This window comes from Nesoenas mayeri, assembly GCF_963082525.1.
Source record: "Nesoenas mayeri genome assembly, chromosome: 3".
NCBI lineage: Eukaryota > Metazoa > Chordata > Aves > Columbiformes > Columbidae > Nesoenas > Nesoenas mayeri.
The window spans coordinates 48,348,955-48,369,821 of NC_137544.1; the positions used below are offsets into that span (position 1 = coordinate 48,348,955).

General features: G+C 42.1%; 1 protein-coding gene across 1 annotated transcript in view; it reads right to left on the minus strand.

The window, feature by feature from the left end:
* METTL24 (methyltransferase like 24) overlaps positions 1 to 20,867 on the minus strand; it is a gene marked incomplete at both ends in the record, with an annotated part of 48,899 nt that overhangs the window by 8,921 nt on the left and 19,111 nt on the right. The window contains 3 exons of the mRNA XM_080341409.1: positions 8,728 to 8,956; positions 14,389 to 14,528; positions 17,500 to 17,598. Coding sequence (XP_080197535.1) covers positions 8,728 to 8,956; positions 14,389 to 14,528; positions 17,500 to 17,598 — 468 coding nt within the window. The remainder of the gene's footprint in view (positions 1 to 8,727; positions 8,957 to 14,388; positions 14,529 to 17,499; positions 17,599 to 20,867) is intronic.

A 20,867-nucleotide genomic window follows, 5' to 3' on the forward strand; every position in this document is an offset into this window, starting at 1 on the left:
CTTTTTCAGACAATATTCTTTGAAAGTGTGGGGGAGGTGTTTGCTGGTTAGTTGGTTTTGTTTTTTAAAAAGCAGACCAGCATGAGTTCTGTTTCAACAGCTAAATACTTCCATTACTATTCAGGCACTACACTGGCCCTTTTCCTAGGGGAAGACAAGGCTACGGATCGCAACACGTTCAGCCCATGTTATCTTTAAAAAGATCTTTGCTCCACACCTGACAATTGCATACTAAGCAGCACCTTCAGGTCCCTCTGTAGAAATAGCCCATTCTTAACAATATCTTGAAAACTGCTCCTGGTGGAAAGAATTTAAATGAGGCAAAAGGGGATGTAAGGGACCAAGAGAAAACCCTGCAAAGGAATGTGTATGAAGCATTCCGTGCACACAATCCAGGCAGTGGGTGAGTTGGTGAGCAGTAAGTCACTGTCCAAAGACCTTTGCTTCCAGAAATATGAGGCTGTCAAGCACACTTCTCCTTGCAGCCAAACTCTTCAATCTATTTACAGTTAAAGTACTTCACGCAGCAGCAGCCTCAGCTGACTAAGCAGATGCAGAGCAATTACCACCTTGATTTAATTATCACTAAAATTAAAAAATACATACATCCAAGAAAGAAATACTGTGACAGGGGCTTGTAGATTACTCAGGGGCAATCATTACAAGGTTACAGAAGACATCATTTCCAACTGTGGCTGGAAACATGTGCACCAGTTCAATCACCCCTTTTCAGCAACTGAAGTAAAATTCGCTAGCTCACTGATGCACTCCTAAACAAAAGGTTCACATACAGCAATGGTTAGTGGTCAAACAGCAGCTTGCTTTAACTCCAAGGAAATTGGTCACATTAGACAGAAAAAGAATTTGTCCCAGGATGTACAAACATAACCTCAAAGGGACTGAATGCCTGTGTTACAGGCAATATGTCTTGCAAGAATTCATAAATCAAATTACAGACCCAGAGGCAGATGCTTATTGTAGAATAACATGCTCTCCAGCAGTCTGAGGTTTTGCTTTAATGGGATGACTTAAAAAAAAAAAAATAATAAAAAAAAAATTACGTTTTATGGGTAGCCTGCCTATCGTTATTATCTCTGGTGCTTTCTTCTTTCAGCCCAACCAACATCAGGCATGTGAGACACATTTGCAGAACTTCAAAGTCCTGATGCCAGGACTTGTCAGACAAATGCTGAGCACAGACAGCATCTCAGACAGACAGATCCTGAGCATAGAGCTGAGTTTGGAGTCACCAGCACAGCTCCCTACATCCTACAGTTTTTCCCTCTGTGCATGCCCTGAGGTTACCATACATGTGCACCGCAGGTTTCGCTCCTCCTGCACGCATTCACATCTTTCTCCTCCCACACAGAAACAGGAGGCTGAAGCTGGAGGAAAAAAAAAAAAAAACAAACGGAAGAATGCACACAAGGAATTTTTAAGAGTGCACTCCTTCCCCACTGCTCAGGTCCCTTTTCCTATTCCCACCAAATCTGTCCGTGCTGCACAGCTGCACATCACCAGCCACCAACACCACTCTCGCCTGAACCAGAGCTGCAGCACACATTACACTTATTCCTTCTAGCTTTTGTGGATCACTTAGATGTGTGCACATTATCAGCGTGGCTCAGGTCATATCCACTAGCATTTTCCTCTCAAGTCTTAAAAACAAAACAGAACAAAAGCCCAAATACACACATACAGTACGTCAGTACAACAGACCTACACTGCTCACATGGTGATAAACTTAGATTTTTGGAAAAAAAACACCCACAGTAAATATGAATCTGCAAATTGCTCTCCTAATTGATTAAAAATTATTTCAAATATCCAGTTTAAGAACTGCTGAAACAATTCTCTGCCAGGAAAAATAAGTCAGAAAAATAGGAATTACACATCAGTTCTCTGGGTGTCTCAACTTCCTATGGCACCACTGAGATACTTCTTGCAGGTCTGGGGAATGTATTTCTCTCTGTGTTCTCCACTAATGGCATTTTCTAATGCTGCAGCAGCACTGGTGTTTGAGAATGTCTCAACATGTTGTTATTTAAGTAAAAGAGAAGGAGTGGCCACTAGTCTCAGCTGGACCTGTCCCTGTGTGATACTGGGGCAAGTCACTTAAGTGGGGTGCACCTCACCCAGCCTTAGCCATCTAAAACCGGACCAGCAATCCAGGCTCATTTAAGAGAGCACAGAGAAAAGAGGAACAAACTTCTAAACTGCAATCTGAGAAGTGCAGCTCACATCATCCAGCCTGTTTTAAATGTCTGCCCTTAGATGAGACAAACTGCACCTTAACGGTTTCCCCTGAGTTTATGAGAGGACCTCTACAGCTATTTCAAACATGGAAATATAAGTTAATAGAGGTGAGTTTCACATTTCTCCATCCCCTGGCAGGTCATTTATTTAGACTACAAGCTCTCACAGCTATGGTGTTACATCTGCCAGGTGTGAAACGGTCCAGTGCTAATACAGGACTTAATATGCAGAGTTACTCCTACTATAAATAGGCCAGGACAAGCCACTTTCTCTTAAAGAAAAAAAAAAATCAGCAATTAGTGCTCTGGGATAAAACCCCTTCTCCTGTGCCATGCAAAAACTAATATAACGAAGAGACAGTCTGATGTATCCACATAAAGGCAAACAAGATGATAAGCAGCAGCAGTGCAGACACTTGCAAGGGAGGAAGGCAAATACAGCAGCCACAGCCTGAGGTCCCATCAAGACTTCTGAACAGTGCTGATTGCAGATATTCCAGCTGCAGGAGGGGCAGCAAAACACTAAGATGTTATATGAGAGATCCTGCATTTCCCATTGGAGGAGACTTAGAGAGTCTAGTACCATAACCCTACCAAAACAAAGTCTGTTCTTCACAAATATATCTGGATGGTAAATAACAGCTGCAGAAAAAGAGCCACTTAAGCCTAAAGACCAGTGATTGCACAAAAAAACTTAGATGTGAAAATAAGCTAAAAATCAGATGAAGGGTGAGTTTTTTTCCTCTAGAATTGAGATTCTGGAAAAGATCCAAATAATCATCATAAAGCAAAGAAAAAATTAAGCCCTTTCAAGACAGAACTCCAAACATTTACTTAAGGATTTGTATGATGTAGTGATTCAAGAGATCAGGTCTCATTTGGTCTTGCTGATGCTAAGCCAAACAGAGCAAAGTGCACATCTGGACTTGTGCCTCCCCCTCCAGCAAGGTCAAGGGGGCTCCTCCCCAGCTGCAACAGCAATGGAGACAAGGACTCACCTCCCTGCAAGAGCTCCCAGGCTTCTGAGCTCCTGGCTCCTCATGATGAGCTCAGGCTTCCACATCAGGACAGAGACAGGGCTGCAGGTGCCCATGAGCAGGTACTGAGGACCTTCTGTGAGCTGGGATGGCAGCTGAGCAGAATTTATAAATACTGGTGGCATCTACATGTTGAATCTGCGCGTGGCAGCCCCTCACTGAACAAAACTCACACTAAGCAACCCACGGGCTCCCCATGAAATACCAAAGTCCACCCTTGCAAGGGATAATTGAAGTTAAATGATTCGTCTAGGTTAGACACAGGTTCAAGAATTCAAAAGACTGTTCTGTCCCCTGCAGTCCCGAGATGCGTGTAATAAAGAGTAATTGCATGGATTTGGTTGCTCCAAAACTCAAAGGTGGGCTTTTTTCAACCTGGAGGATTAATTTTGTTGTTTTGTTAATCGAATCTCCATGCACAACTAAGTTGCTATACAGTTTTCCCTGGGTTTTTATTTTACATTTATTTGTGTACTGCCAACTCATCTGATTTTTAAACTGAAATGGTAAATCATTTTTCTTAATCTTTGCTCTTTCACATCAGTCTTCACAAAACTAAAAGTGCAGCACAAAATAGACTCTACAGTATCTGCTTTAGGAGAGAAGCAAGTGATAAATTACTTGCCTAAGAGGAGATGAGGTTATTAATCAAAATGGCTTCAGGGTGCAGTGTTTTGAAGTTGTGTTGGGTATTAAATAACACGTGAAAGGGGGGAGGTTTTTCTTTTTGAAACCCTAAATCTAAGTCTATTCAATAAAAAGAAGCAGACACCTGTTAGTCAGGTTGTCACAGAAAAAAAAATCTTCCTGAAGAGCCAGTGTAAATTAAAGCCTTCAAATCAAAATCATGACTTAAAGATCACTTTGCATTTATTTTCACCATAAACAATGACACAATTTGGTTTCTTATATAATTTTTCAAGATGACTTGAATAGCAGGAGTTGAATCCAATTCTGCGGAAGGATGCAATTCATAGGAGTTATGCCTATGAGCACTTCCTGATGAAACAAAGGTTTTACTTTGTGTTCTCAGATTCCCCTTTCCAGCTTCATTTGTTTTCCAAGGAAGTGTCTCATCCACTCCTGAGCTATACTGTCAAGGAATGCAAATTCATAGTGCTTACTGAAGGCATCACAGGAGATTTGTCCTATAGAGCTGCAGAAAGAGGAAAACTACTACTCAGTAAGAGTTTGCATGTGTGAACATGCATGACTTACAGGACACGCATGCCCATTCAGGACAGAATGAACTCTTGCTTGCTGCTGCTGTTCAGGGCCTTTCTGTCAAAGCTTTTAAATTTTGCTTTACAGCATAATCTCCGGAATACAGAACACATGTAGTAGCTTGGTTTGAATTTCTGGTTAAGGCTTAAGGCTTTTGGTAGAGGAGATGATGTTGGAGTAGAAGGAGCTTGCTTGCATTTCAATGTGGTCTTCCCCTTATACTTTTATTGTTTACTAAAATCTGGGCTACATGGATGATAGCAACTTTCTGAGCAGGACACCGATACCACACACAGTGCAGATCTATGCTGGGACTAGGTGAATGGTTTATTTAGATAGTTGGTCTCCTTGTAACCGCAATTCAGACCAATGATCCCCTTGCAATACCATGGAACCAGCTGTGACTAGTCTAGAAGAGCCACTGACTCCCACAGTAGTCTTGTATCCAAGTCAGGACATTACAGAGTGGATGAACAGACAACCACATAATTAAGAAACCAGTTGGATGGTTGGGCTCAGCAAACAGTAGTTAATGGGTTGTGCTCTACTTGGAGGTCTGTTACAAGCAGGGTGCCACAGGGCCTATACTAGGAATCAACCTGTTTAACATCTGTACCAGCTACCTAGAGGAGGTGTTAGATGACGCTCTTGTCATGTTCGTGGATGACAAATTGGTGGGACCAGTCAATACACACTCTCAAGGGCAGAGGTGCCATCCAGAGGGACAGGTTGACAGGATTCAACAAGGACAAATGCCAAGTCCTGCACCTGGGAAAGACCCACTGGGGTCAGGGACTGCCTGCCTGGCTGGGGAACAGCTCTGAGAAAGGTCCTGGGTGTCATGGTGCAATGACGGCCAACAGCATCCCCAGATGCTTAAGCAGGAACATGGCCCACAGACCAATGGATGTGATTATCTCCCTGTACTCAGCACTTGTGAGAGTGCATCTAGAATACTAATGCACTTTTGGTCCCCATAATACCAGACAGACAATGATAAACTGAGATGAGTTCAGCTGGGAACCACCAAGATGGTTGGGGACTGGAACACTTGCCCTGCAAGGAGAAGCTAGGGGCACGAGCCTTGCTCAACCCAGGCAGGAGAGGGCTTTGTAGCAGCGACTAACATCAGCCTGTAGAGCCTACCAAGAGGTCAATATGACAGCAGAGACAAGCTTTTCAGTAGTGCACAGATGTAGGACAAGAGACAACAGGCACAAATTGAAACTGGAGGCTTTCAGACTGGATCTAAGGAGAAACTTCTTCACAATGAGGTCAAGCCAGACAACAGCTAGGCTAGAGAAGCTGTGCAGCCTCCATTTTGGACAAAACTCAGTGGTTTTCAAGACCAGAGCAGGATAAAGCCTTGAACAACCTGGTCTGACTTCACAGCTGGCCTTGCTTTGAGCAGAGGATTGAACTACAGGCCTCTCAAGATCCCTTCTGACTCAAATTATCCAGCAACTCGGTACAAAGTTCCCCATCTAGTGATCACTAATCCATGGGGAACACCAGCACTGTAGCATCCTCACCACAGCAGGTAGTTAGAGAACATGAAAGTGAAACCTTTCACAAAGTTGAACTCCACTGCAGTAAGAGAGTCTTGTTCATCCAGTGGCATTCACCCTTTTTTTCCACTGTTCAGCAGAGTGCTACAGTCTGCACGTTCAGCAAAAAAAATTGTGGGGAGGGAAGGAAAATGAACACAATTAATTCTTTACAACTTTATCCTTTCCTGTGGCCAATAAAATACTGCTCTTCTCAGAAGATACACAAGTAAGTTTTCAGTTTAGATATGCGTACCAGGAAATAGGACTCTCACAACATCCTTTGGTGATTATTCCAGGGCTTAAAAGATTTCACACTCTAACAGTTCCCCAAAATACTCTGACTACATGTTTCCTTTGTCAGTCTCATCCTAATATAGTACTAGATAAGTCTTCTACCTCCAGGCTATTTAGAATTGAGGACTGTTATGCTACATAGTCAATTAGAAAGATCAAGTTCTTTTAATCTTTCCTCAAATCCACTCTCACACGAAAAACCTGTTTCTATTTCTTGCCATAACATCAGAATGAGTTTCCCTTTCTGTGGATGAGGTCCAAGTACTGATTGCAGAATAGTAGGTGTGCTCTCAACCAAGCCAGAGTGTAAACAAGACCATCCAAGTTCTTTGATTCTCTTGCACACAAAACCCCCAAATTGCATGTTTTCTTTTCAAGGCTACAACAGCAAGAACTCCAGGAGACCTTCTCTGTCCTTTCTTCATCAGCCTGGTCTAAAGTCCCTGACACCAGCGAAAATAGTCTCAATCGCTTGGAGGGGCTTGGATCAAGTCCCAAACATTAAAGAACAAAAGCAAGGAGAAAATGAGGCATTAGCTTCAAATGCAGCTGCCTGGAATTCTTGCCTTGAAGTGGGAACAGGAGGATTTTGAGGGTAGGCAGAAGGATTTTCAAAATTAAAAAGAACAGGACAAAGAGCATGTTTTAACTTCCTAACCGAAAAAAGTGCTTTGGAAAATATTCTGTGAAACTGTTTTGAATTAACTTATTCAGTCAAAGAAACATTCCACTCACATTCACCGGAAGAATGAAAACCTGAATGTCACAGTATTTAGCTGGAGCTTTTCTGTGTCTTTATGCAACATGCAACTTCTCAGGATGCCTTCCAAATGAAAGAAAAATTGAACAGAACAATGCGGGGAGGATCAGCCCATCCAGGTATTTCACAAATAGGAAGTAACAGAAGACTGCAGAATGTGTAACAGCTTCATCCTCACCAAGAGAACGTCCTGACTTGACTAATGCCATAGTTTTGCACAGGGGAGCTACCCGAATGCAAATAGAGCAAGAGGCTGCATGCACTGTCCATAAGGCACCAACAAACTTAACCAAATCCTATGCCATGTGTACACAGTTAAAGAAAAACCCGATCACACTTGTTACACATAAATTAAGTTCTTCGGTTACCTTTCAGCCAGTGGCTTTCATGTAAGATACCTTTTGCCCAGAAAGTTATATACTAAGAATTTATAGCTATACCCTCCTCATTCACAGAAGGTCTTAAAATCACTCCATATTGTCATGATAACCTGGGAACTGACTGTTCTCAGCAGGCCTGGTATATCACAACACTTATACACTGTTTCTGGATGAGGTCATTAATCATTTGTTCTGTGACTAACTCTTCGAAAATAAAAAAAATAAATAAAAAAAATCAATGTAAGGCACACATCAAAAGAAAGGCATCTCTCTCCCCAGATGTTTCACTAATGCACAGCCCAGTATAGTTACAGTATGACTAAGATGTAGGAAAAAGCTTTTTTTCAGCTCTTATCTTCAAAATGGTCCAATCAGTAGAGCTGAACCAAAAAGAAAATACTAAAGAAAAGCAGGGAATAAACCGAAAAAGACATTTTGCATTTTATAATAACAAACCAAACAAACATTGCACTGCTTGCTCTGTAAATCTTACGGAAAAGCTCCTCCTTAGCTCAGGCTGCCTATTTCTTAAAAAACAAAGACAAGCAGACCTAGCTGCAGGCAATGAAGTGTATTAGCATTTTAATTCATGCTTGAATATCCTCTGAAGGAAAAACTCTATTAAAAGCAACCTAAACGACCTCCTCAAATGTATTCTGGCAACAGTTATTCGAGCCCTTAAGACTTCTAATGTCTTTACAGTTCCTTAAAAATAAACTAGGATATGTTATAAAAACCCACAGATCGCTGTCAATTTCAAAACAGGATGTTTTTGTTGTTGACAACTGTAATTAGGACCAGTGACCTTCAAAATGTAAACAGCACATCCATTGCCTCTTCTAATTATTGCTGCAAATAGTTTTTTCTCTTCCTAAACTTGGCTGCATGGGTAGTTCAGCATTCATACTTGGGCAACAACCTTCCACAGGACTGAAAACACAAACACCCAATGTCACCAGTTGAAGGGAATACGCAGGGAGTAGGATGAAGGTATTTAGTATCTGGCTAGTGATTTAAAATTAAAGTGGCTGTTATAAACACACAGAAAAAGCAAAACAGACAAGGCACCCCTACAAGAAACGTATTATCAGTATTTCTGAAGAAAGAGGCCCATTGTCAGGAGATGTCCTCGGAAAGTGCCTGACCTCCTGAGACACCAAGGACGAAGATGTGCAGCATTCCCAACACCTAACCCTGCAGTAAGAAACCTGACACAGGAGTCCTCACCTTCTGATGTCCAAATTCATTCATTATGGTGCCCAGCTTCTTTGTGTTGCTGTGAAGTTTATGAGCAGCAATGGCTGGATTGGGATCCCTCCAGTCGATGGAGAGGCGGTGATACCAGAGGTGCCGACCCTCCTGAATGTGCGCAGACTTGATGCTGGGATCAAAGCGATGCACTTCACATCCACTGTTGGCCATGCTGGTCTCAAACTGGTTGTCATCACTGCCTAGCCTGCAAAACAAACAAAATAAGATGAAAGTACTAATGCTGCAAAAAGAACTATCAGTGAGTGGAACGTTCTGAGGATTCATAGTAAAAGAAGGTAAAATCCAACCAATTTGTTTCTGAAGCAAAGTGGTGGAGCTGTCGTGCTCCTTCTCAGGGTGTATCCACAGACTGAGCACAACCTAACCCTCATTCTGATGAGATAACCAGAAATAAAGCTAAGGGTCCAAAATAATCGCTCCTGAAGAACTGGAATAAGTTGTTAAAGGAAAATTAAAGGAACGTGTTTTTTTCCCAATCTCACAGTCATAACTGGCCTTAAGAAACTTTTGATTAATTTTTCAGTTTTAGAATGAAACTACTGGAGTGGATTGGATGAACTAACCTCACCAGAAAGTTCACGCTCAATGCAATATACTGCATAATTATCAGAACCAGAACTTAACCACTCTTAGCCAGGCCAATAACCTTTCCAAAGAGCTTTTTCTTAATTCAGAAGTTGACATCATTTATAAGTAAATTGAAAGTTAGAACCTTTGTGTTGCCATTATTCCTCTCTTTATATTTCATATTTTTATATATTCCTCTATTTTCAATTTGCCTTTTCTTGACAAGATTACAATACATTCCTTAGTGTCCACTGTGCAAACTTCCAATAACCGAGCAGGACAGCAAATACTGTGTACAATATTGTTTTGTTAAAATCAGGCGTGTTTCCCACCGTGCCTACAATCTGGTGTTACCAAGTGAGCTGTAATGGCCACCAGCAGGGTCAAGACACAAGAACCAAATGCCTCTCTCTGCACAGGCAAATACAGAGTAAAAAGGCAATTTTAAAAATAACCCCTTCACAACAGTAGCAGAGTTTTTACACAGACTTAAGAGTATGAGTGCTACAAATTTGCAAAGGCCCCAAAGAAAAAGAAAAACTAATAGCCCCATCATACAGCAGTATTGTCTCAGTCCCTGTCTCTGCAAGGAGATGATGTGTTTTACAAGGTTGTGCCATATTCCCACCTCCTACAGGCCATTGGTTCACACAGGGTACACCAAAAGTAAAAAATACTGGTATTTACCATTGCAGTCACACATATGGACCACAGACCTTACCACAGTGTGAACCTGAAATAACTCTGACTATTTGCATCAATACATAAAACACTATAAATCATGCTACACTATGATAAGTCATTGAATCGGTATTAAATGTTTCACATAGATAACACACTGATAAACTAAAATTAATCCAACTCTTGAAACAACATTTGGAAGAGCATGTGTTTTGGAAGTTACCAATACGGTATCACATCTGCTGTAACACTGGCTAAGCAGCATGTAAGGATGCCCTATAAGAAGGTCTTCTCCTCAACCATCTTCCCTTTCAGGCATCCTCGGAAAGCAGGAGAGAGGCTTTGCAAAAACAGCCCAGCATGCTGTGAAGAATGACTCTATTTCACAGGATTCCAGCCCGTACAGATGTGTAGGAGGAAACTACGCGTTTTCTTTTAATACATTCAACACACATTAGGAGAAAAGTTCAGAAGTTAACCAAGTGAATCGACATATTTGTTTGCATGTGGCTTTCTACAGAAGGGACACTGATGAATGAAGAGCAATGTAATCTCCTAGGAATGAGAAGCTGGGAAAAATTGAACAAAATGTGAATTGTTGGGACAGTTACAGCATTAGAGTGATGAGCCTACCAGCAACTGATGGACATACATGTCCGTGACACACTTCTGACAGTGCCAGCTGGTGCAAGCGAGAGGGCCAGATGCTTTTGTTGCAGACAGACCTCAGGCTGCCTCCAAACAGAACACTGCTCGTGTGGACTGCAAAGGGAGGTTCACAGCTGTGCAAAACAGAAACAGCAAACAGATGAGGGTGAAGAAGGTGCTGATACATCTTCTAGCACTCTGGCTACAAGCTCATATTTATATCTGAAAAAGAGATCTAACCAATGACAAATATTTAGGACAGAAAATAAGGTCATGTCCAAAAGTACTGGTTCGAAAAATTCCTGGCTCACATATCATCATGCTAAGGGATAACACAGCATGAAAAAGGTAAACAAAGGAGGTCTCCTAAGAAAGATTTTGTGTTACTTAAAAAGGAACCATGATTCTAAAAGAAAGGTGTGGAGGTCACAGAAGACTAGAGAGGCCTTTCCCCACTGTCAGGATAGAGCAGCTGCTGTCTCCAGCAACAGCAAAATAAAAAATTACTAAAGACACTGACCTATTTTTACTGTAAAGTAGAAGAGAGCTCGGTTCCAGGGTCAGCATTGCAGGCAGAGGTGGGCTCTCAAAGCAGCAGCAACAGCCCCCTGCCTGCAAAGGGAAAGGGGCAGCTTGCCAGCTCCACAGGGACACTGACGCAGCACAGAGCGCAGCAGGACACACTGTCCCTTGGCTGTCCCCAGCTCCCTGGGTTCGCCGAGGGTCACGGCACACAGAGCCTCGCGCTCAGAACGAATGCTGAGCGGCAGCTTTGGCACCGCATGGAGCATCGCACCAGCTCCCACCTCATCTTGGAGTGCAGCAAACGCACCGGTGGCACAAAAACTGCTTTGTCACCTCCAGCACAGTGCTGGTGGGCACCTGGATCTGGATCCAGCCTGATCACTGCAGAGACTCCAGCTCCCACAGGGACCATAGGACAGAGCTGTGAAAACACACATGTTAAGGTCCAGCTTTGCCTTTCTCTGCTCCCTCTCCTCCCTTTTTTTCCCCAAAGGAAGATAACTGAACTCTCCACCTCAGGAAACAAGCAGCATCCCATCTGGATCCTAAAGCCCCAACACTTTAAGATCCACCTGAAAGGGCCTTTATACAGTACTGCAGTCAGACTCTTTAAACCTCAACCAGCATGTTTCTGAAATCCTATTCACTCATATTATCCCAGCTTGAGTGTCTGCCTGTGGTGTTTGTAACAGACTTAGCTTAATCTAAGCAGATTTAGCACTAATAACTAGAACTCACTAATGCATATTGCAATTATGTGTCATACTGGGAAATCCTGTCCCCCAAGCAAAAACACTGCTGCCTCCCAGTAGTGGAGGCAACTAATACTAATCTAAAAAGACCTTCGGATATTTCACTTGCTCCCACTCACAAGTAACCTCCTCTATAGCATTCAAAAAGGCAAAGCCTAAGCAGCATGTTTTGTTCCATTTTTAATGATATATGGATTTAATTCAGGATTCCCAGTAACACTCACACTGAACTTTCACATTTGTCCTCCATCTATCCTCTCCACAGAGAATGTTCTTCATTGGAAGCAGCTGCTTCCCCTTTACTCTTTATGAACTGTTTGAGATAACAAAAATGTTTAAAGGGGATTTTTGTCTTACTCAGAATAAAATTACTTTTCTGCCTGTCATAAGCTAAAGGAAGCAACTCTGAGAGAAGAATTATGCAGTGACGAGCTCCAAAGGCTGCAGAAGTAAACCAGGGGATTGAAGACTGCTCCTCCTTAACCTCAAATATTTTCCTTTTATTTTTTAGCTGTTCCATGTGATGGTGGGGTATTTATCACACACACATATCTGATGATTGATGGGAGAGCCAACATCAATTTCTATCTCTACTAAGCCCTACTATTCCGTCAGTACAGAAAACCTGGCATTCAGGCTCCCTGTACCATATCCAAAACAGCACCACATATAAAGCACTGGTATACATGTGCTAGTTCAAATTTGTTCAAAACTATTAGCAAGTTACCTTTGTGCTGGTCGGCTTCGTGCCAAATCTGCATTTCCTAGAACAGATTAAATCAATTCTGCATTGTGTCTACCAGCCAATTCAACAGAAATGCCATTCTCAACCCACACTTGCTCCATAGCAAAAGAGAAGAGGGACATTAATACAGGAGCTCAAGTCTAATATTAATGATCACGTAACTTGAAGGGCAAGGTCTAGATTTATTCCACTGAACTTTGAGTACTTTGCCAAGACATCTAAAGTCAGCCACCAAATTATCCCAGACTTCCTCTACAATCAAAGGAAAGCTATACCTACCACCAGAATGTTATTTAGCTTAGCTGAAACTCCACCTGAATGTGCCTGGCTCTGCCTGCTGACTATTAGAAGGAGCCCCAGACAATAAGCCAGTACTACAGTCAAGCAGGTAAAGTCTGGACCTGAGCATGGGATAACACAGCATCTCTCCTAACTTGCACAGGAATGTGAAAAACTGAGGAAAAAAAAAAAAATCATGTAAACTTATAATATTTGCATTAAAACCAGGTAAGTATAATTTGAAGTAGATTGCAAATGACATTCAGAAAATAGGAAGCAACAGTAGCCGAGAGGAGTTTGTTCTGCATATATATAATTTGTCTCTAAGGGGCATGATATTGTTGTTCTGCCACAGAGCAATGCAGCTGAGCAAAACCTGAGAGCATCTCTCTCCAAATGTAAGACCACAGAAATTAACAGAAAACACTCCCTTTGCCTGCAGTGCACTCTGCATCCACTTCATGTTAATTGCTGGTGTTAGCTACTATGTACTAATCACCGAGAAACGCCACCCAGACACAGTTCCTCGCTATCCATCCTCTGTATACCCACAGCAGCAAAACTGCAGAAATAAACTGTGCTGGTTCAAGGGAGATGGAACCTTTCTATACACCTCTCAGCCAAAGATGGCTCCTGAGACAGCAAAGACAGTTTTATTAGGCTGCAACCATGTGGTGATCTGTGTGAAACAAGCTCTAGATTCCGGTGATCATTCTGCTAATGCACCTGGGCACTGATGGCTAATGCAAGAGGCCAGTGGCCTGATGAACTCCCAGGACTGACCTCCCTCTTCCCTCTGGGAAGCAGAGTGATTTATTAGCAGGGAAACAGGCTGCACTTGTGTTCTTACTACCCATGAAAGTACTTGTTCTGTGAAGAGTAAAAATTTCAATCTCAAGTGCTGCAAACATCATAAACACCACAAACGTTTTAACATAAAGCTGCACCTGCCTTTATTATTATCACTTTGGCACATGTCACCTCGAAGTGCTCAGCAAACACATTCTCATAGGCAAATGTACTGTTTTGTCCCAGGGGTTGTTAATGAAGCTTTATTAGTAATGCTACTGAAGTACTTCACAATTATGCAAGTCATTTCTGCCCAGGGAAGATGCTCTTGGCTTCTCAGTTTATCTCATTAATTTCCACCTTCCTCTATGTGAACTACCACTCAATACTCACCATTAAGCAATTTGTTTTCATACTGATATTAGAAAAGCAAAGGGAAACAAAGACCCTCAGGGAGAAAGTTTTTTCCCTAAAAATAGAGTATACAGAAGCACACCAACACGTAACAAACACACCTGAATGAAGTCTGTAATTTAAAAGACAACCTTGTTGCAGACTGTGTTGCATTTGTAGGGCTTTTGAAGCTAGGTGTCATGAAAGAATTTTCTGTCTTTTAAAGAGAGCACTTACCCAAGCGAATAGAGACGGCACTGCTTGCTTCGGATTCGATGAATGAGGCTAAACCTCTCATCAAGACAGACCGACCAGGGCTTCTTTGTGGTTTTGGAGTACCCTCCCGGGCTGTTCAGGTTCATTTGTTCGCAAGAAATCTGTTGAAATCAAAGCATGTTTCATTTTAAGACATGACTTTTAATTTGTTTTTAATTTGCCTTCTGGGGAAACAGTGGAAAGAAGAAAGATGTTAATTGGTTGCATTTAAATCTGATTGTCAATCTGATCCACAACTATGGAGATTTGATGATTTTTTTTTTCCTTGTTCATCTGTTCTGCTTGGTGAAATGTAAGGCTTGCATAATCCCCTAGAGAGCAACACAGTTTGAAAAGCAAATAATTAAGCATTAGTAGTATATCCCAAAATCAATTTTCCTGAGAACGAGTTATTTCAGCATTAAAATGTTTATTTTTTTTTCTTTTCAAACCTCGGAATGGATTCTGCATCCTGAATCATGTTAAAGTAATGCCATGATTCGAGATTGCAATCACAAACTGCAGTGTCACTGTATACCTTGCCTAGAGCATCCTGGATCTCAGTTCCAGAAGGGATTTAATCATTACCCCAATATATCTGTTCTCCAACAACAAAGGGATCTAAGTAAGAGCTTAACCAAACAGAGGAATCAGAGGTGGGAAAAACAGTAGTGGAGACAAAACCAAGCTAAACATCAGTCCTGAACTGACTGTTCTCATCTCGCTCCTTCCTTCCTCTATAGCGAACCATCCAGGCTCAGCTCTTGGTTTTAGTCAAACTAAAAAGCACAGGTCTGGCCCGACCTAGACCTACACAAATGGAACAATTTTACACAGAGGTTAGAGTGAAAACTGGAATCCAGCCTTTGCTGTGGTAGGCACTCTCCACTATGTGCCTTATTATGAGTAAATAAAATTCTCACTTTTTAAGAAGCTAAGCTCTGAAAGATCATTATCTGGAGCATTATATCCAAAGAGCTGCACACTGCATTACCACCTCCCTGCTCCTGCTCAGCTCATAATTCCCATGGAAAAATTCATAAAAGCTAATATAGCATCTCTTCATGCTGCTCTCAGGATTCACTAAGTTTAAAGCAATGATTTGCACTGCACCCCACTACCCGTTTCCTTTCAGTCACATAATAATCAAGGAATAAATGGCATTGCAATAGCAAGCACTAATTTTAAGACACAGAAGAATAATGTGCTCTCTACAGAAAAGTAAGATTCGGCAGTGCTGGCACTTAATTGACTCGTGGTATTATGAGCAATTACAACACTCAGAATTCGGAGCAATTTTAATAGCTCTTGCTACTTAATAGCTCTTGCTATCAAAAATAAAAAACCCTGAACTCTGTCTTTAGCACCATTACCAGTCAGTTGATTGATTTACAGACCCTGATGCACTAAGCTCATGTCCTGTTCTGGGCTTCTACTCGCTACTGTCATGCAGACAATGGCACACATAGGTTGGTTCTTCTGTTCATTAGATACCAGCATTGGAAAAGCTTTTTCTGGCCACATCTCGATGCTGCTGACATGGCGTCTCCCCGCCTCAGCAGTTCGAGCTATTCTACACTAATGGCAGGGAGCTGAACTTGGGCACAGTAATTAGTAGACCCTTGCTCAGCAAACAAGGAAAATGAGATTCCATGCTCATCTAGATAAACAGGATCCCATTCCCAGAAGCGCTCATACCTGTCACAGTGTTACCCCATCAGTTATCAATCTTCTAACATCTGCCAAGCCAGCAACAAGAATTTCTCTCATTTTTTTGTTTTCACTTATGCTTGTCCCCCCCACCAGGGTCAGTTACTCTGGGAATGAAACTTCTCGATTAGTGTGTCAGAAGCAATAAACTCTCTGCTAATTGATGTCCTTGTAGGCTTTGACCCAACTAGTGGAGTTTAGCAGCATCTGACACTGTTTATTAAGTCACTGAGATGAAGGATGTTTTCAGCCTAATATGCCTGCTGCAGTCTAAACTTCTTTGCAACAAAACAAGCAGCTCTACACACATCTCCTGCTGTCTCCACACACACATCTTGCCTCTTGTCCTCTCAGTGCTGGCATAAGTAGAGGCAGAAATGTCATTTTCTTGAGCATTTAGCCAGGGGCACCCACAAGCTGGAGGATAAACTTTGCTACCCTCCCAGTTACCACACTGTCAGCACAGCAGCATATTTTTAGATGCGTTTCAAATGAATCTCATGTCTCAGCCTTGAAAGCATTGCATTAACAAAGAATTTCATATGTGAATGACATTTCAGTGACATTAGCACCTGAGGCTTTTTGCTGTTCTCCAATGTAAGCAGTGGTGCAGTTAAATCTGTATTCAAGGGTCAGTTGCTGACAGACCTGGGTATTGAAAGCAGCTGCCTTGTTAGAACTGTGGGCATCCAGCACCTTTTTCATTTATTATTACAGGAAATGCATGCATAAATGCTGTCATGCAGAAGTGGTGCCTCTGGTAAGACATAATGGCCCAGGTTCCATATATGCTGAACCCTGGAAGTTTCTATCAATGCAATCAGGATCTGGAAATGTCACCTTTGAAAATGCACATAAAAACACTGGTTTTCCAGGTCATCATTTTTGACCTGAGAATATCAAGATTCTATTGATACCATTTGGGCAAATTCCCCAAGGGAGGGCCTTGTTCTCATTTTGCTGGGAACCTCAAAAGCATCCTTTTTAGCTAAAACAGGCCTGGTTATCACATTATTATTGAGAGGTTAGAGATTTTGAATATACAATCATCCTGCTACAGAGTGCTAGGCATTTTTTTGTGTCTGCGAGAGAATGAGAAAGAGAGAGAGAGCAGGAGTGGAACCACATCTGGAATTTCAGCCATATCGTACTTCTGTTGGGACATGAACCCATCTAGAAATAAAAAGCAAGGAAATAATGTCTTCTTTCTACCCTGTGTTTTGATCTTTATGTTCATGTTGATCATCACTGCTACGTTCAGCAACTTTAGAAATTAAAGCAGTTTCAACATCATTTTGGTGTGAAGTTAATTCCTTACCTGAGAGGGAACAACTTGTGACAGGCAAACTGTTATCTAAATGGAGACTGAAATGAAAAACCTACCTGAGAAGTGCTAATGTACTTCAGGAACCTCAAGGCCTCATAGTTGAGGGAAGGAGTTGGACTTGCCCATGGTTGCAGTTCAATGTGCCATCTCACAGCCTGAAAAGCAAAACAAAACAAAAAACACCTTAAAAGAACAGCACTAATTTTCTCAGTACAAGCAAACAATGCAAGGGCTAATAAATTAAGGAGATTTCATTTCAAACAAAAGGAGTTTCCTAAGGGCTTGTCTACACATGAAAGTAATTTCAGAATAAAGTAGCGTTTGAACTACACTGAAAGAGCATTGAACTATGATTTATCATGACCACCTTTGAAAGCAGATGCAGGTAGTTCAGAAAGAAAAGGCTCTTCATCCAGGATACAAGTCTCAATGCAGTTATACTAAGACACCCAAGTAAGACCTGGCTTGTAGAAAGGCATGAAGAAAACCAAGATCTGAATAATTTAATCCTATACCAAATAATCTGAAAACACTGATATAATTTTAATGTCTATTGCGTATCTCCGCTTGAATGTCCATGGGAACAACTTGGATCGCAAATACTAATCACCAAAGGAAACCTCTGCAAACACCCTCTTTTTTTAAAATCTGGATTTGATAGAAAAGCATGCTTCTTGCACTCTTTGAGAAAAGGCTGCTTCCTTTCCCACACTTGCCTGATGAGATACACCACAATCCTGTTTTCCTGAAAATAACATCAGTGAGGCTGTCAGTAGCCCTACCAGTCCTCATTTTCACAGCCCCAAGGAAGGAGCTTTGGTGGATGCTTTCTGCACTCCCTGTGAGGTCTCCCCAGCTCTGAACCTTGGGAATCCTGTCAGCTTTTCCAGCAACACCTCCCACACAGACAGAGTGGGACAGAAAAGGTCTTTCAGACACGTGCTTGCAGAGCAACAGGGCTCTGCACTCCCATCTGCGTCACCTTCTCCCAATTCTGCCTGCTTTTGTCACACCAGGAAGTTTAGACGTGTTATCTCTTGCCTTCAAGTAGATATAAATACAAGCACGGTGTTAAGTTGCTCTAAATTAAGATTGATTCCTCATGACCCTTCATCTTGGGGCTCCATCACTCACTTCTATGGCTGGGCAGGTAGCATCAAGCTTCCCTTTAATCACCCCCAATTAACTGAGCTACCATAACAAACAGGATGGGGTTTTTCCTCCATAGGTTCATGTTGACGTTCAAGAAAATACCAAACAGAAACCTCATTCAGGATTCCCACAGGACCTTATTTCACATGAAGCCCTGGAAAACTTGGAAGTAGCAATTAACTGGGGGGGACAGAGGCAGATCAGAGCAGTGAGGTGCTGGACCTCACCAGAGAGGACGACCCCACCACTGGGTCAGTCTGCAGCACCAGGACAAGAACCAGCGCAGTGACAGTGGGGATCCTCTGACACCAGGAAGGAACGCAGGAAAGCAAAAGAGAAGGTGAAACTAGAAAAGAAAGATGATTAAAGGGGACCACCAGCACAGATGGAGTTTGCCTTGAGCTGATATCATGGATTGGTATCTTTGCAGCCTAAGTAAACATAATCTGGAGTGAAGGTGAGGCAGGAGGTCTGTATGAGGTTTATTGCTCCTTTAGGGTTTGCTCTCTCCTTTATTATTTTATTTTTTTAACTGTAAAGAGATGCTGAAAAGGACATTTGAGGGTTTTTTTTTTTCTCCCACAAGCAAGCAAAAGCAGGATTTCCCACCCTGAAACTTGCTGCCTGCAGCAAATGTGGGCTCCAATAAATACCCCAGGCAGCAGAAGGCTGGGAGCAAGTGAGCAAACAGGGTCTGCAGCAGCACATCCCTCTGACCCTCTGCAGAAAGCAGCCTGGCAAGCAGCTAACAGCAGGAGCACGGGGACACACCAGGGAGGGAAATGCCTGGAAACTTTCAGAAGAAGTGTCAGTTCACACGGCTGAATAACGTTTGCAACGACAGGAATGCTGCTGTTTCAACAGGCTTGAAAGCTGAAATGAAAATGAAGACTGACAATCATTTTCAGGCAAGAACCCCCCGCCCCAGACACTGAAACATCTGTGCTCAGTTATTCTGAAATCTTATTGTGTGAGAAGTAGCTCATTAAGCGAGGGAATTGCAGGGTGGCCATTGTGGCACCACTCAGCAAGAATTCCCTCTGCACAGAGTTGATGGGGAAGACAGAGGAAAAAAAAAAAAATCTCTATAATTAACCACGTGAATGAGGTTCTTTTTCAGCAGAGTGCAATATCAAAGAGCTACTGTGCCTTTCCCTCAGGTTCCTAAAGATGACAAACTGCTTTTCCACTGCCTCCAAATGTATCAATAACACATGGCTATGAAGATAAAACCCCAAATGACTTAATAATGCAGTTTCACTTAAAAAAAGGGGAAAAAAAATAAACTTTTATATAGTTTTTTAAATCTAGGAGTGCTACACAAATGCTGCTTTTGTGATTGAGATCAGACCTGAGCTCCTGTTTGACAGCAATGCTTTTTAATAGCTTCTCAAACTTCATACTTGGTTCCTGGCTCCTTACTAAGCAGCAGCCCATTTCCATGCACTAACGAATACATTAGATAGGTCTGTTCCTAACACCTACTAAACACCCCTATGGGGCACCTGCATTACAGTAAGATTCCTAGACCACGAACAAGGTCAAAATCCAGCACCTCTCCTGGACCAGGTACATCTTCCCAGCAGGTAACTCACTGGTGTCAATGATGTGGCCTGGGTATACTCAGGACTCACAAAATATCCTCTTGAAGGAGCCACTCCTTATGTACATTGGTATGCTTTCTTTATAGTTTTTCAGGGAATTTTCAGCCTGTTCCATAGCATTTCCATGTAAGCCTTCTCAAACTCTACAGGTAAAATGCACCAACTGTTTTGTTAATATCACATTTATTCCTGATAAACACATGTTCCTTATTTTTAGGAGTTTTTCCTAGACTTTAAAATTTTATTTCCTCAAAGCAAACCTGACTGTGGCATCATGACTTTGATCTTCTCACTTCTCTCACAGAAACCTCTAGAATAAATAACCAAGAGCAAGTCCCTGTGGCTGCTGTACAAAACAGGCTGAGAAGCTGCTCCTTTCACAGGAGACTTCTATGGCAAGTATATGAGAGGAGCAGAGGAGGTGTTACGGTCCATGTTATGCATCTTTGGATATGAAATTCAAACAAGGTCACCCAGGAGGAGCCAGCAAACTAGTTCAGACATCCTGCATCTCTGGCTATCGTCACTGATGTGCTGTCTCCCTGCAGTAAGGACGTATCTGAAAAGACACCATGACTGTGTTTTCCAAACACCGATGTATCCTGCTTCCACAATATAAAGAGATGAAAGTACCTGGAAAGTTACAATGCCACGTAAAAAAATATACT